Raw genomic sequence first — 13,842 nt, 5'->3', positions numbered from 1 at the left:
TTATTTTTATAAAATTTTTTAATGTTTATTTTTGAGAGAGAGAGAGAGAGAGAGCGCGCGCAACCGTGCGCGCGCAGGGAAGGGGCAGAGAGAGAGGGAGAGACACAGAACTCAAAGTGGGCTCCAGGCTCTGTGTTGTCAGCACAGAGCCCGACATGGGGCTTGAACTCACGAACTGTGAGATCATGATCTGAGCTGAAGTCGGACACTTAACCAACTGAGCCACCCAACTGCCCCTAAAACTTTTTTATTTTTAATAGAAATACCCTCAGATTACAGACTATACAGACTTCCTTGGCACCATGCCCTAACACAAATCTGCTCCAAAGTACAATACATCTATTTCTTAAATGTGTGTTAAGATATCTAGGATTTGGCAACCAACACCTTCAACTTATTAGATATGCTGAATAATCCTCACTGCTACAAGTTTTATTTACTATTAGCTTATGACATTTATGTTAAAGAATCTATTAGTATTCTAATCACCTTACTAATGGTTACATGCCTTTCATTCTAATATTTATGTTTATGTTCATTATATAGTTTAGTGCAATGACCAGAACTTCTAGAATAAAAGTTAAATAATGATGGGGGCACATGGGTGGCTCAGTCAGTTAAGCATCTGCCTTCAGCTCAGGTCACGATCTCACAGTTCATGAGTTTGAGCCCCACATTGGGCTCTCTGCTGACACTGCAGAGCCTGCTTCAGATCCTCTGTCCCCCCCACCACCTCTCTGCCCCTCCCCTGCTCATACTTTGTGCTCTCTTTCTCTCCCTCTCAAAAATAAACAGAAATTTTAAAATAAAAAAGATATCATTGCTTTGCTCCTAAATGTATCCGAAATGTCACTAGTATTTTATCATTAAATATTAACCTATTAGTTTATCATGTTAAGAAAGTACCCATCCATTCCGTTACTGACTTTTTAAAAAGTTCACTTATAAAAGATCACCAACAAAAACTGAAACATAAAAATTAGGTCATTCACATATGGTCCTATTACAAATCCAGCTTTTACCTCAAACATTTAGAAACAGATTTTATTTTTATACCTGTATTATAAGTTACAAAATATAAAGTAACTACTCATAAATTCTTCCAAAAAATGTTAATAAACGATAATATATAATTGATCTCTACCACTATTTTCCTATAGAAAGGATATAAAATCTTACCACAACAAAAAGAAAATATAGTTTATAGGAGATACTAACTACAGCTAGTATATTTTGAATATATTCAAATTTAAATTTGAAATGATCAGAGTGAAATACATGTTTAATAAGGATTAAAAGTCACCCACTAAGAAAGTAGTGGTCTTACCTGTAACGAACATGAAAAGAATGGTCTTCCCTCATGCTTATCAAATTTTCCTCCATCGAGTCATATTATAAGCTGAGTAAAATATGAAATTATTTTATTTTCAGCCAATCCAGTTCTTTACAATGTAGAATTGTTGCAGAACATTGTCCAGTTAGTATATTAATGAGTTGGTGTTAATACATCCTAAGCTCCTGCTTCTTCTTTATTAATAATGAAAGGAGGTCAATGTCAGACAGCTTAAAGGTTCAAAATGTGTCCCAAATCCTTGCATCTTTGGCCCTTTCAGCAGCACTTCAGCAACATTTCTGCAAAAGGAATACAAGATGCTTTGCTTGAAGTCCTATTTTCAAACAATAACCTAAAGTAATTCCAAGCCATACATAATCACACAGACTGCTGTCATGTCAATCATGGGAGAAAAACAGCAGAGGGCTTAACTGTCATCACACAGCTTCTAAATAAGGATGGGAATGAATAGATGAGATTCATCTGAGGCCTGTACTTTAATTTTTTAAATCGTCCTAAAATACGATAATTTTATGTATTATTTTCTATTTATACACAAATTTAGAAGAATGTGTTAGAGTATCTAAAAACAAAATTATGATACTTCAAGCTTTTAAAAATTGCTATTGTAACAAGTTAAATGAAAAATTGGTAATTATTCGAACAAGTCAAATCCAAACTTTAAATTTATGTCTTCACTATATTTGTGCTGATCATTAGATTATATTTGTATTCCTTTGTTCTCAGAGCATATTCTATTTTTACTTTTTAAGATCTTTAAAATGTTTTTATTACTATTAAGTACAAAAGAAATTTAGAAAATATGTGTATAGTAGAGTAACATAACATTTATATAACACCACCCAATTTAAGAAAAACAACAATATTATCACTGCCTTTGAAGTCTCTTGGGTGCCTCAATCTAACCCATCACATCTTCCTTTCCCCTCTAGGATGATCTCTAAACTGAATTTTGTTCATTATTCCTTTCTTGTCTTTATAACTTTTGTACAATGCTTATATAGGCCTAAAAATCATATCATTTAGTTTTATGTGGTTTTACTTAACATTATGTTTCTGAGATTCATCTTGTTGCACATAACTACAGTTTGCATATTTTTACTGCTGTGGACCAAATATATTTTTATTCTGCTACTGATGGGCATTTGGATTGTAATTTTTGGATTTTTTGCTACTACTAAAGTACTGTTATGAACATTGGTAGTAATAACTCAATGTACTGGTTAAAAACTACAGCAGATAAGCTAAAGAGAGAATGAATGAACTAGAAGGATATCTGAAGAAATTATCCTGACATTCACAAATAGATTAAATAGACAAAAAAACATTGAAGAGCAGTTCAGAGAACAGGAAGACAAAATGAGAGGCTCTGACAGAGGTCTAATTATAGTACTAGATGGAAAAAACAAAGAAAAGTAAAGGCAAAATCTTCAGTGATAAAGAGAATTTTTCAGAATTGAAGACAGATTTGAATTAGCAGATTGATAAAGCACACTAAGTCCTAAACAGGATAAATAAAAATGAATCCCATACCCAGATCTATCACAGAGAAACTACAGAACATCAGATATAAACTATAACTTCTAAGGTAACAACTGACAGAAACAAAGAAGATATATGTATGTGTATATATAAATAGATGTAATTTATAAACACACACACACACAAAATTATTAAGTCCTGGAATCTCAATGTTATAAACAACACTATAGGTAAATTAGTCTAACATTTTACTACCTCATTCCCGGAAAAGTCTTAAGGCAGCTAATCCTAATTTTGAATAGTCCTTTTACAAAGTTGTTCCATACTTTGAATAATCTTTCCATTTCTACCTATTTTTTCCCTTCTCCATCCAATAAGCCTAATTCCTTTTGCACATCATCCTTTTAAATATTTCAACTAGGGATGCCTGGGTGGCTCTGTCGGTTATGAGTCTGACCCCTGCATTGGGCTCTGTGCTGAAGAGTGCAGAGCCTGCTTGGGATTCTCTCTCTCCCTCTCTCTCTGCCCCTCCCCCATTCAGGCTGTCACTGTCTCTCTCAAAAATAAACTTTTAAAAATAAATGAATAAATATTTCAACTATAACATAAACTAGACTCTAAATCACACATACCCACTGCTTTGTTAATCAAGTACGGTTTGAGAGAGGTTAGTAGGAAACAGAGCAGTAAGGATTCCTGAGGAGGAAGAAGGTAGAAGGTGGAAAGGACTAGCTTTGGGAATATTGACAAGCTTCCCAGAGGAAATGATGTTTTCATATTAATAACCAGTTTGACACATAAAAAACACAAAATATTATTCCTCTTATCCTTCCCTTGGCCAGCAAAAGAAAGTGTCTTAAGAAATGATGAAGGGGCGCCTGGGTGGCTCAGTTGGTTGAGCGTCCGACTTAGGCTCAGGTCATGATCTTACGGTTCGTGAGTTCGAGCCCCGCGTTGGGCTCTGTGCTGACAGCTCAGAGCCTGGAGCCCATTTCAGATTCTGTGTCTCCCTCTCTCTCTGCCCCTCCCCTGTTCATGCTCTGTCTCCCTCTGTCTCAAAAATAAATAAACATTAAAAAAAAAAAAATTAAAAAAAAAAAGAAATGATGAAAAGACAGGGTAGCAGCTATTAATCCAACAAACTTCTTTTTCTTTTGTTCAGAATTCCATTGTGCCTCCTTAATAAAAAAAACTCTATTAACACTATTAGTGTAGATATTAACAGCAATAGCTTCAATGTACATCTAGATTACACAACAGCTAAACTGTCAACCAAAAGGTCTTCCCCTATCCACATTGCAGTTTAGGCTATTTAGGCTGTTATTTATAAAACGGGGCAGAAGGTGAAGAATTAGAATAAATTAAATTTTGAATTAAGTTATAACTTAATTGGAATGTTATTTTATCCAGATTATGAAATTCCAAATTTTAGCAATCATTAAAACTATATTAACTTCATACTTATTAAAATGGATACATGTAGTCAAATTAACAAATGTAAATAAATGGAATTGTGAAATACCTTATTTAAGACTGCATAGAGAAACATTTTAAAAATAATTAAAACAAGCAAGAAGATAGAATGTTATTCACCATTTCTGTATGGACAATTTATAACATGGTTTTACCATTCCCAAAAGAAATGTATACCCAAAGAAGTCACTCTTTCATCTACAATCTCCATAATAAAGTAGCATTTCTTATCTTATAATTATTCACTGAACAAGTAATTCTTGATTCAATGATTAATTCTGAAAGAACTCTCTGATTTAGTAACAATGTGTTCATTTACACTTCACATTACAAAGAGTTAACCCACTTCATATTTAACACACAGTTTATATATTACCAGTGTGACAGTAATAAAATCTGTAATAAATATTAAATTATGTTCATTAGGATAAGAAAATTTAATGACAGGACCAGGAAATGGAATGGAAATTATAGGTTTGAAAGAATATTAAGAAGTCATCAAATTTAACCTCCTATCTCCATTAAGACTTATAACTAATACTTTACAAGGAACATATATGTGCTTAGTAGTATCTCCCAGGTTTTAAAAAACAATGCTCCTAAAACGTCACTGCTAACAAAAACCCTCAGCATCTTTTGGTCTGACCATACAGAAATGAAGAGAAAGATATATATTTTTTTCTATATGCTAGAAATTGACAAAAGCATATTGAAAGATAAGCTAGTATATAATTCTGATTGCCTCAATTTTTTTTAAATTTTTTAAAAAATATTTATTTATTTTTGAGAGGGCGAGAGAGAGGGAGAGCATGAGCAGGGGAGGGGCAGAGAGAGGGAAACACAGAACAAGAAGCAGGCTCCAGGCTCCGAGATGTCAGCACAGAGCCCGACGCGGGGCTCGAACTCAGGGACTGCGAGATCATGACCTGAGCCGAAGCCGGATGCTCAACCAACTGAGCCACCCAGGCGCCCCAGCCTCACTTTTAATTACCTGATTAGGAAGTCAAAATAGGCAGACTCCCATTACACAGCTAGGTGGACTTCTAGGCACTGTCCAAGGTATGTAATCAGAGTAAACAATAAATCCTATCCTTACTTTACTCCATCAACAGTAAAATATTTGCAAACTAAGCGATGCGGAAACATACTACACAGTTACATGTATTATCATTTGTCCTTTCTTTCAATTTATTCAAACTATCCAACTTAAATGCCGATAACCTCTGGTCTGATTCTTTAAGTATCTCTATAAACTGGTAACACTCATCAGACAATAAATATAACTTACTTTTTTTGCCTCCTGGTTAGATAATCTAAATTCTTTAAACTTTTTATCCTAATAATTCCCTGTAAGGAGCAACAGTCAAATTCTCCAAATCCCTTTCAATTGTAATGTTTCAAGTCAGATACAGTAGCCCTTTAACAATTTGGGCAGGGATAAATATGGACAAAGAATCAAGAACACACTTAAAATGAAGTTCTTTTATATTAGACTTAAGGGTACAGGTTATAACAAATACACATCACAATAATGGGGGTAATAAAAAAAGAATGCCAAAATAAAGTCCAATAGAGAGAAAAGTTCAGAGCTTGGTTTTAGTGTGGCAGGTGCTGAGGGAACAAAATAAAAGCAAGAAAAATTATTTTGACATGAGAATACATGACTGACATGGGAAATTAGTGCCTAAAGCAAGGGAAGTCAAACCCTAGAATGGCTGGGTACTTGATTAGGTAATCTAGCTAGGAATACCTAAAGAAAAATGAAAAACAATGGCCACTGATTAGATATGAGAAGTAAAGGTCAAGCAGTAACAAAGAGCACGCCAATATTTCCAATTTTCAAGGTAGATGGAACAGTAGCATTGCACAGTGAATGACAAATTGGATTGCAAGAGGGATACTTCCAAGGTGAGAAAATGGAGTCTTAGACTTTGAGGAGGGAAAAGTGTAATACTTCTTTTAAACTTGTACTTCGTAAAGTCCTATATTCACAAATAATAGCTGGAAAAAATAAAGATATCAAACGAGATAATTTGAAATCATATAAAATTTGATAAATGGGAAAGAATCTTAAGGGTAAAAAAGTAGAACTGAGTGACCAACATTACTGAATTTTTGCACAATTTACATTAAAAACTGTTAAAGTACCAATGAGATCTAAATGTTAATCCTGCAATAAGTCAGCGGCAAAATTAAAGAGAAAGTGCAATGAAATAAAAATTAAAGCAATGCATAAAAGTTCTGATTCTTTTTTCAACATGCTCAATCTCTAAACCAATACTATAACCAAATTTTTACATAATACTCTGAACTAAAGTTAACTCAAAATTATACCTGTGTGTGTATCCATATATAATCTATGTATAGTGTTGAACATGGTTTTAGTATCAACTGATAATTGTCATATAGCAAATGTAAATTACTTTACAAGATCCCAAGTTAATAAAATAAATAATCACAGTGCTTAGTTAAGCAAATCATTCTATTCTCTATCATTCTGGAGAAATGCAAATTTACCACAGATTATGCTGTAAAACTGTATGAATAAAATTTTCCTTAAGCAAATACATAATCCCAAATACATACTCCAATTAAGGCTAAGTCTTAATTTATTGTAAATTTTTAAATCTGCAACAATCAATGTTAGTCTGTGAGACAGTAGGCCAAGTTAGTTTAGAAAACAAGCATAGCTAACAGTGTAACTGCTATGTAACAGTGTAACTTTCTAATGAGCTGTTTGTGACTATCAATCAGCTAAATAAATAGAATAAAATTCAAAGAACAGATTAATGGTTCTAGATTCCAAATAAATCTTAAAAAGGTATACTACCAGTCAGAAGGCTTTCCAAGTGTATTTGAAATGAATCCTCAAGGTCATTATGAAAGATAGCAAATCTATGCAAACTAAAGGCACTATTTCAAACTTTTTTATTTATTTATTTTTAAGTTTATTGGTTTATTTTGAGAGAGAGAGAGAGAGACAGAGACAGCACGCATGCACAAGCAGGGAAGGGACAGACAGGGGGAGAGAGAGAATCCCAAGCAGGCTCTATGCTGTCAGCACAGAGCCAGATGTGGGGCTCAAACTCACCAACAGCGAGATCATGACCTGAGCTGAAACCAAGAGTCAGATGCTTAACCGACTGAGCCACCCAGGCAACATTCTCATTTTTATTCTTGGCAGGTTAAAAAAATATATTATGATCCAGGGGCTTCTGGGTGGCTCAGCCAGTTAAGCATCTGATTCTGGATTTTGGCTCAGGTCATGATCTCACAGTTTGTGAGTTCAAGCCCCATATCGGGCTCTTTGCTGACGGTGCAGAACCTGCTTGGGATTCTTGCTCTGTGCCTCTCCCGCAGTCATGCTCACACACTCTCAAAAAAAAAAAAAAAAAAAATCTGGAAATACGTGTGTGTGTGTGTGTATACATATATCCAGAGCTATGGCCTTTAGAAATGTCAAAACAACAAATGCAACCATTTCAGAGTACTATAACCTAAACAATTTTAATGATATACAGTAAGAATTCCTTTTCATGTTTTCAATGTTTACAACTAAAAGCTCACCACTCTAAACAACTAAACTACGCATAATCTTCCTTTTTTGATGGGGAAAATTTATACGTAAAGACTCCAATGAATTATTCCTGGATAACCAAATACAAATATATATGAAATTTCAAATTAGATAAATACTAAAGGAAAATGTAATGTAGAAGAAGAAAAAGATTTGAATATTTCAAACCTTCATCTTAGCATTGTTGTTAAACAGCGAGAAAGGACCAAGTATGCATCTACTTGTATGAGAAATGCTGAATGTTTGTAGGTCAACAGCAGTTTCCAAAAGTCTCCACACAAAGCACTATGGATATAATAATTATTGCATGAGCAAACTCAGTGTCTTTGGTTTGGCAGGCCATAATAAATCAGGAAGAATATTGAAGATTTTTCTGGGGGGTGATAAACTAGAAAGGGGCTCCATTTTTATACTATACATGGAGTCAATCTGAATTATGCCAATCACTACACCAATCATTAAAACTGCTGTTTTGTAATTACAATCCTCAGTGATTACAATAATTCAAGAGGATGAAATAGTTGTTTAAAAATTTCAAGGACAAAAGACAGATTACTTTTATGTAACATCCCTAATCTTGGTTTCCTTTTTTCCCTGCAAAGCAGTTACTGAATCACAAGTACTGCTCCAACGACACTTTATATTTAAAAATATAGGTAAAGGAATAGGTATGTTCGTTAGATAAAATAAGTATTTTTCTCCCTATTACTCGGTTTTCTCATCAAACTACAGCCCAGAGTTTACAAATAATGTTAATTTTCTCTCCTACAAAACAATGTTAAATATAGTCCTTTTAATCTATTAGAAAATTAACAATCTTCTGAGTTTCAATGAGACACATAAGAAAAATGATTTATAGTTAACTGTTATAAACACATAAAAATGGGATTCATAGAAGTATTACAATACCAAAGTTACAAAAGACATTGTAAGGACTGAGGAAAAAAAACACATTCTAAATTTTCATCATTCCCAATTATATATTCAGTGCTTTCCAAATGACTACTCAGGTTAAAAGACCAAGAGATCACAAGAATATGTCTGCAATCCAAAAACACTGACAATTTACACTAAGCCCAATTTCTACCAAAAGAAAACAAAACCCTTAAGTGTATATATATTAGTTCTTGCCCTTTCTGATCTGTAATCTTTTTGTTAATGAATGAATGAATGAATGAATAAATAAAGTAAGTTTATTTAGGTGTTTTTCTTTTTTAGGGCCTATATAAATTTTGAACAACCATGATGCAGTTAATTGGAGCTCAAAGAAACAAATTAAAAATACAGCTTTTGAAGACACTGCTGTGCCCCCCCCCCCCCCAAAAAGAGAGAGAGAGAGAGAGAGAGAGAGACAGAGACAGAAGAGATAGAACAAGGAGAACACAACTCACAGAAAAACTCGTTACCAAGTTACCAGAGAATATTGACTTATAGCTATTTAGTACTATCTGTGTTGGTGAGTCATCAAGCTTAAATCAATACATATATGAAAAACTCAGTAGTGAACAGAAGTGGTCCTTTGTATTAGGCATTGTTCTAGAGTTAAGTGACAACAAACTAGTTCTCTTAACAGAAGGACTTTAAAGAGGCATAACTGGTTTCAAATAAATTTTTAAGTAGAAATAAATCCCAAACGCACAATGGTTCAAAATGTCTATAAGGGTCCCTAGACAGTTTGAATTTAAAATTCTTTATAGGAAAATATAACTTTATCTTCTTCCAAATGTTATCACTATCCTGTGAAAAAATATGATTATTCATGGGATGAGCACTGGATGTTATATATGTGATGAATCACTAAATTCTATTCCTGAAATCATTATTACACTGTATGTTAATTAACCTGGATTTCAATTAAAATAAATAAAAATGATAATTTTTTTTAAATGTGCTTAGTCAATTCAGTAATGCTATGAGATATGGTAAGAATGATTCTAATTTTTTTTCAGGTTTATCTATTTTGAGAGAGACAGAGAATGGGGGGAAGGGAAGAGAGAGAGAGAGAGAGAGAGAGAGAGAGAGAGAAGGAGACTGAATTCCAAGCAGGCTCCGCCCTGTTAGCGCAGAGCCCAACACAGGGCTCAACCTCACTGAACTGTGAGATTATGACCTGAGTGGAACCAAGAGTCCTACGCGTAACCAACTGAACCACCTGGGTGCTCCTGGAATGATTCTAAATAAAAAGGACCAGGGAAAGCTTTTTGGAAGCAAGGAATCCACATTGCACCTTTTAAAGGATGGGTGGACCCTTGTTAGGCAAATGGAGGAAAGGCATTCCAGTCACAGGGAAATGACTCAAGCAAAAGCAAGGAGGTAGGAATGCACAGAATGTGTGCCCAGGACAAGTACACTGGATTAGGAGTAGGAAAAGACAAGTCTAAGAAGGTACTAAAGTGTACCTCATGATCTCACAGTTTCCTGAGTTCAAGCCCTGCATCAGGCTCTGTGCTGACAGCTCAGAGTCTGGCACCTGCTTCAGACTGTGTGTGTGTGTGTGTGTGTGTGTGTGTGTGTCTGTTTCTCTCTCTCTGCCCCCCCCCCCCCCACTCTCTCTCTCAAAAATAAACAAACGTTAAAGTATTAGGGGCTGTGAATATATATGTGGCCTTGTATTTAACCCTGTAATTTTTTCAACGAAGGGGTAACAAAGTTGGGTCTGTGTTAGTAAGATAAACTGGCAGCAATGCATACGGTAGAACATGGAGAAAGAAGACAGATACTTCAAAAAATTCTAGAAGCTGGGCACCTGGATGGCTCAGTTGGTTGAACATCCAACTTCAGCTCAGGTCATGATCTCATGGTTCCTGAGTGCAAACCCTGCTTCAGGCCCACAGCTGTCAGAGCCTGCTTCAGATCCTCTGATCTCTCTCTCTCTGCCCCTCCCCCACCCATACCCTCTCTCTCAGAAATGAATAAACATTAAAAAAAAAAAAAAAATTCCAGGAGTACCTGGGTGGCTCAGTCAGTTTAGCATCCAACTCTTGGTTTCAGCTCAGGTCAAGATGCCACAGTGAGTTCGAGCACCTCATGGGGCTCTCTGTGCTGACAGCAGGGAGGCTGCTTGGGATTCTCTCCCCTTCTCTCTTTGCCCCTCCCCTGATTGCTCTTTCTCTCAAAATAAAATAAATAAACTTTAAAGAAAAGTTTTGGAATAATTCCAGAAGCAACTATTGAATAGGAAATTTTCTCTTGTCATCTCACAACAAACACCAAGCAAATTGCTTTGCACATAATTGATGGTCAACAAACTTTTGATTTCTTGCCTGTGAAGAAGAACTATGAAGTGGCAAAGAATCCTAGAATAGTGAGAAAACTGGGCCTTAACACATATCTGCTCCACAGTAAAGAGTAAATTCATATTCATGTAAATACCTCAGAAAAGTTTTACTCAATTTTTTACTGTCTTTATAAAATAGATGATTAAAGGATATTGAAAGTGTTACATGATTTAAAAGGTCCTAAAAGGAAGACAGTTGTCCTAAAAGGAGGACTGAAATATTTCTGCATGGTTACCAACACACAACACCTAAAGGCATCTTAAAAGTGAATTATGTCCCTACAAATGGAATCCAGAGATCTGGAGGAGATTTAAACAATCGCACAGAAGCAACACAGCGAGGGCTCTGGGATCAGGCCACAGTTTGAATCCCAGCACAGTGACTTATTAGTTACGTGATATTGAGCTAGTTAAACTCTTAGAGTTGGTTTGGGCATAATGACACTTATCCAACATGTGTTGTGATGATGAGAGATAGGATTTATAAAGTACCTAACCCAGTGCCTGGCTCTGGTACTTAACAAAAGCATAAAGTATAGTAGCAATAATGATAGATGTCATTTTTTTAAATGTCTACTATTAGACTAATCTAAATCCGCATCAGGTTTTTGAATTCCAGAAAATTACCAAATTTTACTGTTTGGGTAAATCTCAGACATATTCTATGCTTAAGTACAAGGCCATTTACAAAATCACTATAGGCTATCTTCGTTGTAATTAGCCTAGCACCAAGTCTGGAATTTATATTAAAATATAATATTTGTAACACTTCATGCCTGACTTAATAACATTAGAAAATACAGCTAAACTGCTGATCTAGCCAAAGCAGATTTGGGGGGAAATGATTCTACAGCAATATCGTACAACTTTTTACTTTGTATCTGCTCCACTGCTTATATTATAAATAACAGCCTAAAGAAAGAGCTTGCCTGAATGAATCCACGGTAAGGTGTAAAGCAGAGGAGGTCCGAGACTGTCCCCGTCCCGAGCCCTCACTCTTCTCACACCCGCCCGGGTCAACCAACAGCGACCGTCCTTTGTTTAGAAGGAGGCAGCAGAAAAACCAACTAAAGCTGTTTCTCCAACAGGGACAACCCTAGCAAAAGTGGTTTTTATCTGAGGTAATCACAGCGGTGGTTATCAGACCGGAAATCTTCGCGCACCCTCCTAAAGTGGCAGCCTGAAAATTCAGCTGGGTTGGTACATTAACCCCACACACACACCACGAGAGCTTCCAACACAAGCCGGCAGAAAGGAAAGCCAAGAACCTACTCCGCTTAACTCTGTGGCAGGCTTAAATTATGCATGAAGGCAAATAAAATTGCCACCCTTACTCGTTTTCTTGAGCAGAGTTCAAATGCTACCTAGTCAACACGATCTAACTAGTTACCATTTAAACAAGGAAAGTATAGATTGTCCACTTTTTACTCTTCGTAGGTTTTTTATAGATTTTCGGTAAGGGCTTTCTCAACATTCTCTGCTTGCGAAAACTTTCCGCAGCAACTACCAATTTCTACGGTAATTCGACAAGTCTGTGCCCAGAATTCGCGAACTGAAAACGAAGGAGACGCAGGTGTCCGACAAACACTGCCGGCTTCAGTCGGCAAGCGCAAGACTACAAGTGAATGCTGTCTGCCTCGGGTTAATTCCACAGGCGTTCGGGGTTTTAAGCCACTGTTTGTTACACTCAGAATGCGTGAGGAGTCGCTGTACCCTATCATCCTTTTTATTTTAAAAAGGGAACAAAGCTCTTAAACTTGAAAAAACTTAAAAAATCTCTCAACAAGAAAGCACCTCGCACATCAGCCAGCTACTCCCCATCCCGTTTCTGGTTTCTTCACTCGGGTCCCTGGCAGCGCCTGTCCCCGCCGACCACCTCGAACAAAGCGGACGGCCCGGGGACCACGGACCCTGAACCCACCGCCTACCCCACGGTGCCGCACACACCCGACCCTCCCCGTCAGTTCCCTCCGCGAGGCGCCCTCAGACGCCTCAGAACTCACCTCCCGCGGGCCGGCGAGTCCCGGGAGCGCGGCGGACGCCACTGAGCTGCGGCGGCGGCCGCCTGGGGCGAAGGACGGGTGGCTGTGGCCCCTCCCCCAGGCGAGTCCGCGCGCCGCGGGCGCCTCACCAGGCAGGGGCACCGCGGCAGGCAGGCGCGCGGCCCCCGCCCCAGCTCGCTGCGGGTCACGTGAGCCAGAGCTCCTACGGCTCTCCTCGCCCCCCTCGCCTCCTTCCCCTGTCCAGGGGTCCCGCAACACCGCCCGGCCTCCGCCGCTCCCTCCTCTGCGCCTGCGCCCCAGCTCGTCTCTCCCATTCAAACCGACAACGCCCCGCGTCTTTCGGACCCGCCAATGGCCGGCGTGGGGGAGGAGGGGCGGGGCGGGCGACGGCGTTTTTGCCTCTGGGGTCCCGGACGGGCGTGCGGGAGGGGAACTGGGCTGAGGGAGACTTTGGGGGGCTTGGCCCCCTGCCGCTCCGGGGCCTATCCTCAACCGTCAAGTTGAAACTGCACTATTATTTCTTCTTCAGACGCTGAAGGGTGGAGCGATAAATATCTCCCAGCAAAATGTTCAGAGAGGGTGGGCGCCGAGAACTAATGCGATCTGCGCATAAAGCTCCGACGGCCTGGAGAATGAGTTTCCCAAGCGGCATATGCGGGATATTTAAGAAAAAAGA

General features: G+C 37.7%; 1 protein-coding gene across 5 annotated transcripts in view; it reads right to left on the bottom strand.

Annotated features, from left to right (window-relative positions):
* GPSM2 (G protein signaling modulator 2) overlaps positions 1–13,495 on the bottom strand; it is a 48,010-nt gene extending 34,515 nt beyond the window's left edge. For 3 of the 5 annotated variants that reach the window (XR_008295117.1, XM_027058441.2, XM_027058442.2), the window contains exon 1: positions 13,167–13,495. Coding sequence is in view for 4 of the 5 variants with exons in the window: in XM_027058441.2 (XP_026914242.1) it covers positions 13,167–13,480 (314 nt within the window). In the remaining variant the exon portion in view is untranslated. Of the gene's footprint in view, positions 1–1,327; positions 1,633–12,957; positions 13,073–13,166 lie in introns of those variants that run through there. The other 2 variants (XM_027058444.2, XM_053214560.1) reach the window with 2 other exon arrangements.
* Between the last annotated feature and the right edge of the window lie 347 nt (positions 13,496–13,842).

The sequence above is a fragment of the Acinonyx jubatus genome, chromosome C1 (assembly GCF_027475565.1).
Source record: "Acinonyx jubatus isolate Ajub_Pintada_27869175 chromosome C1, VMU_Ajub_asm_v1.0, whole genome shotgun sequence".
Classification (NCBI taxonomy): Eukaryota; Metazoa; Chordata; class Mammalia; order Carnivora; family Felidae; genus Acinonyx; species Acinonyx jubatus.
The sequence above is the reverse complement of the archived record's forward strand: the minus strand, read 5'-3'. Positions and strand labels throughout refer to the sequence as shown.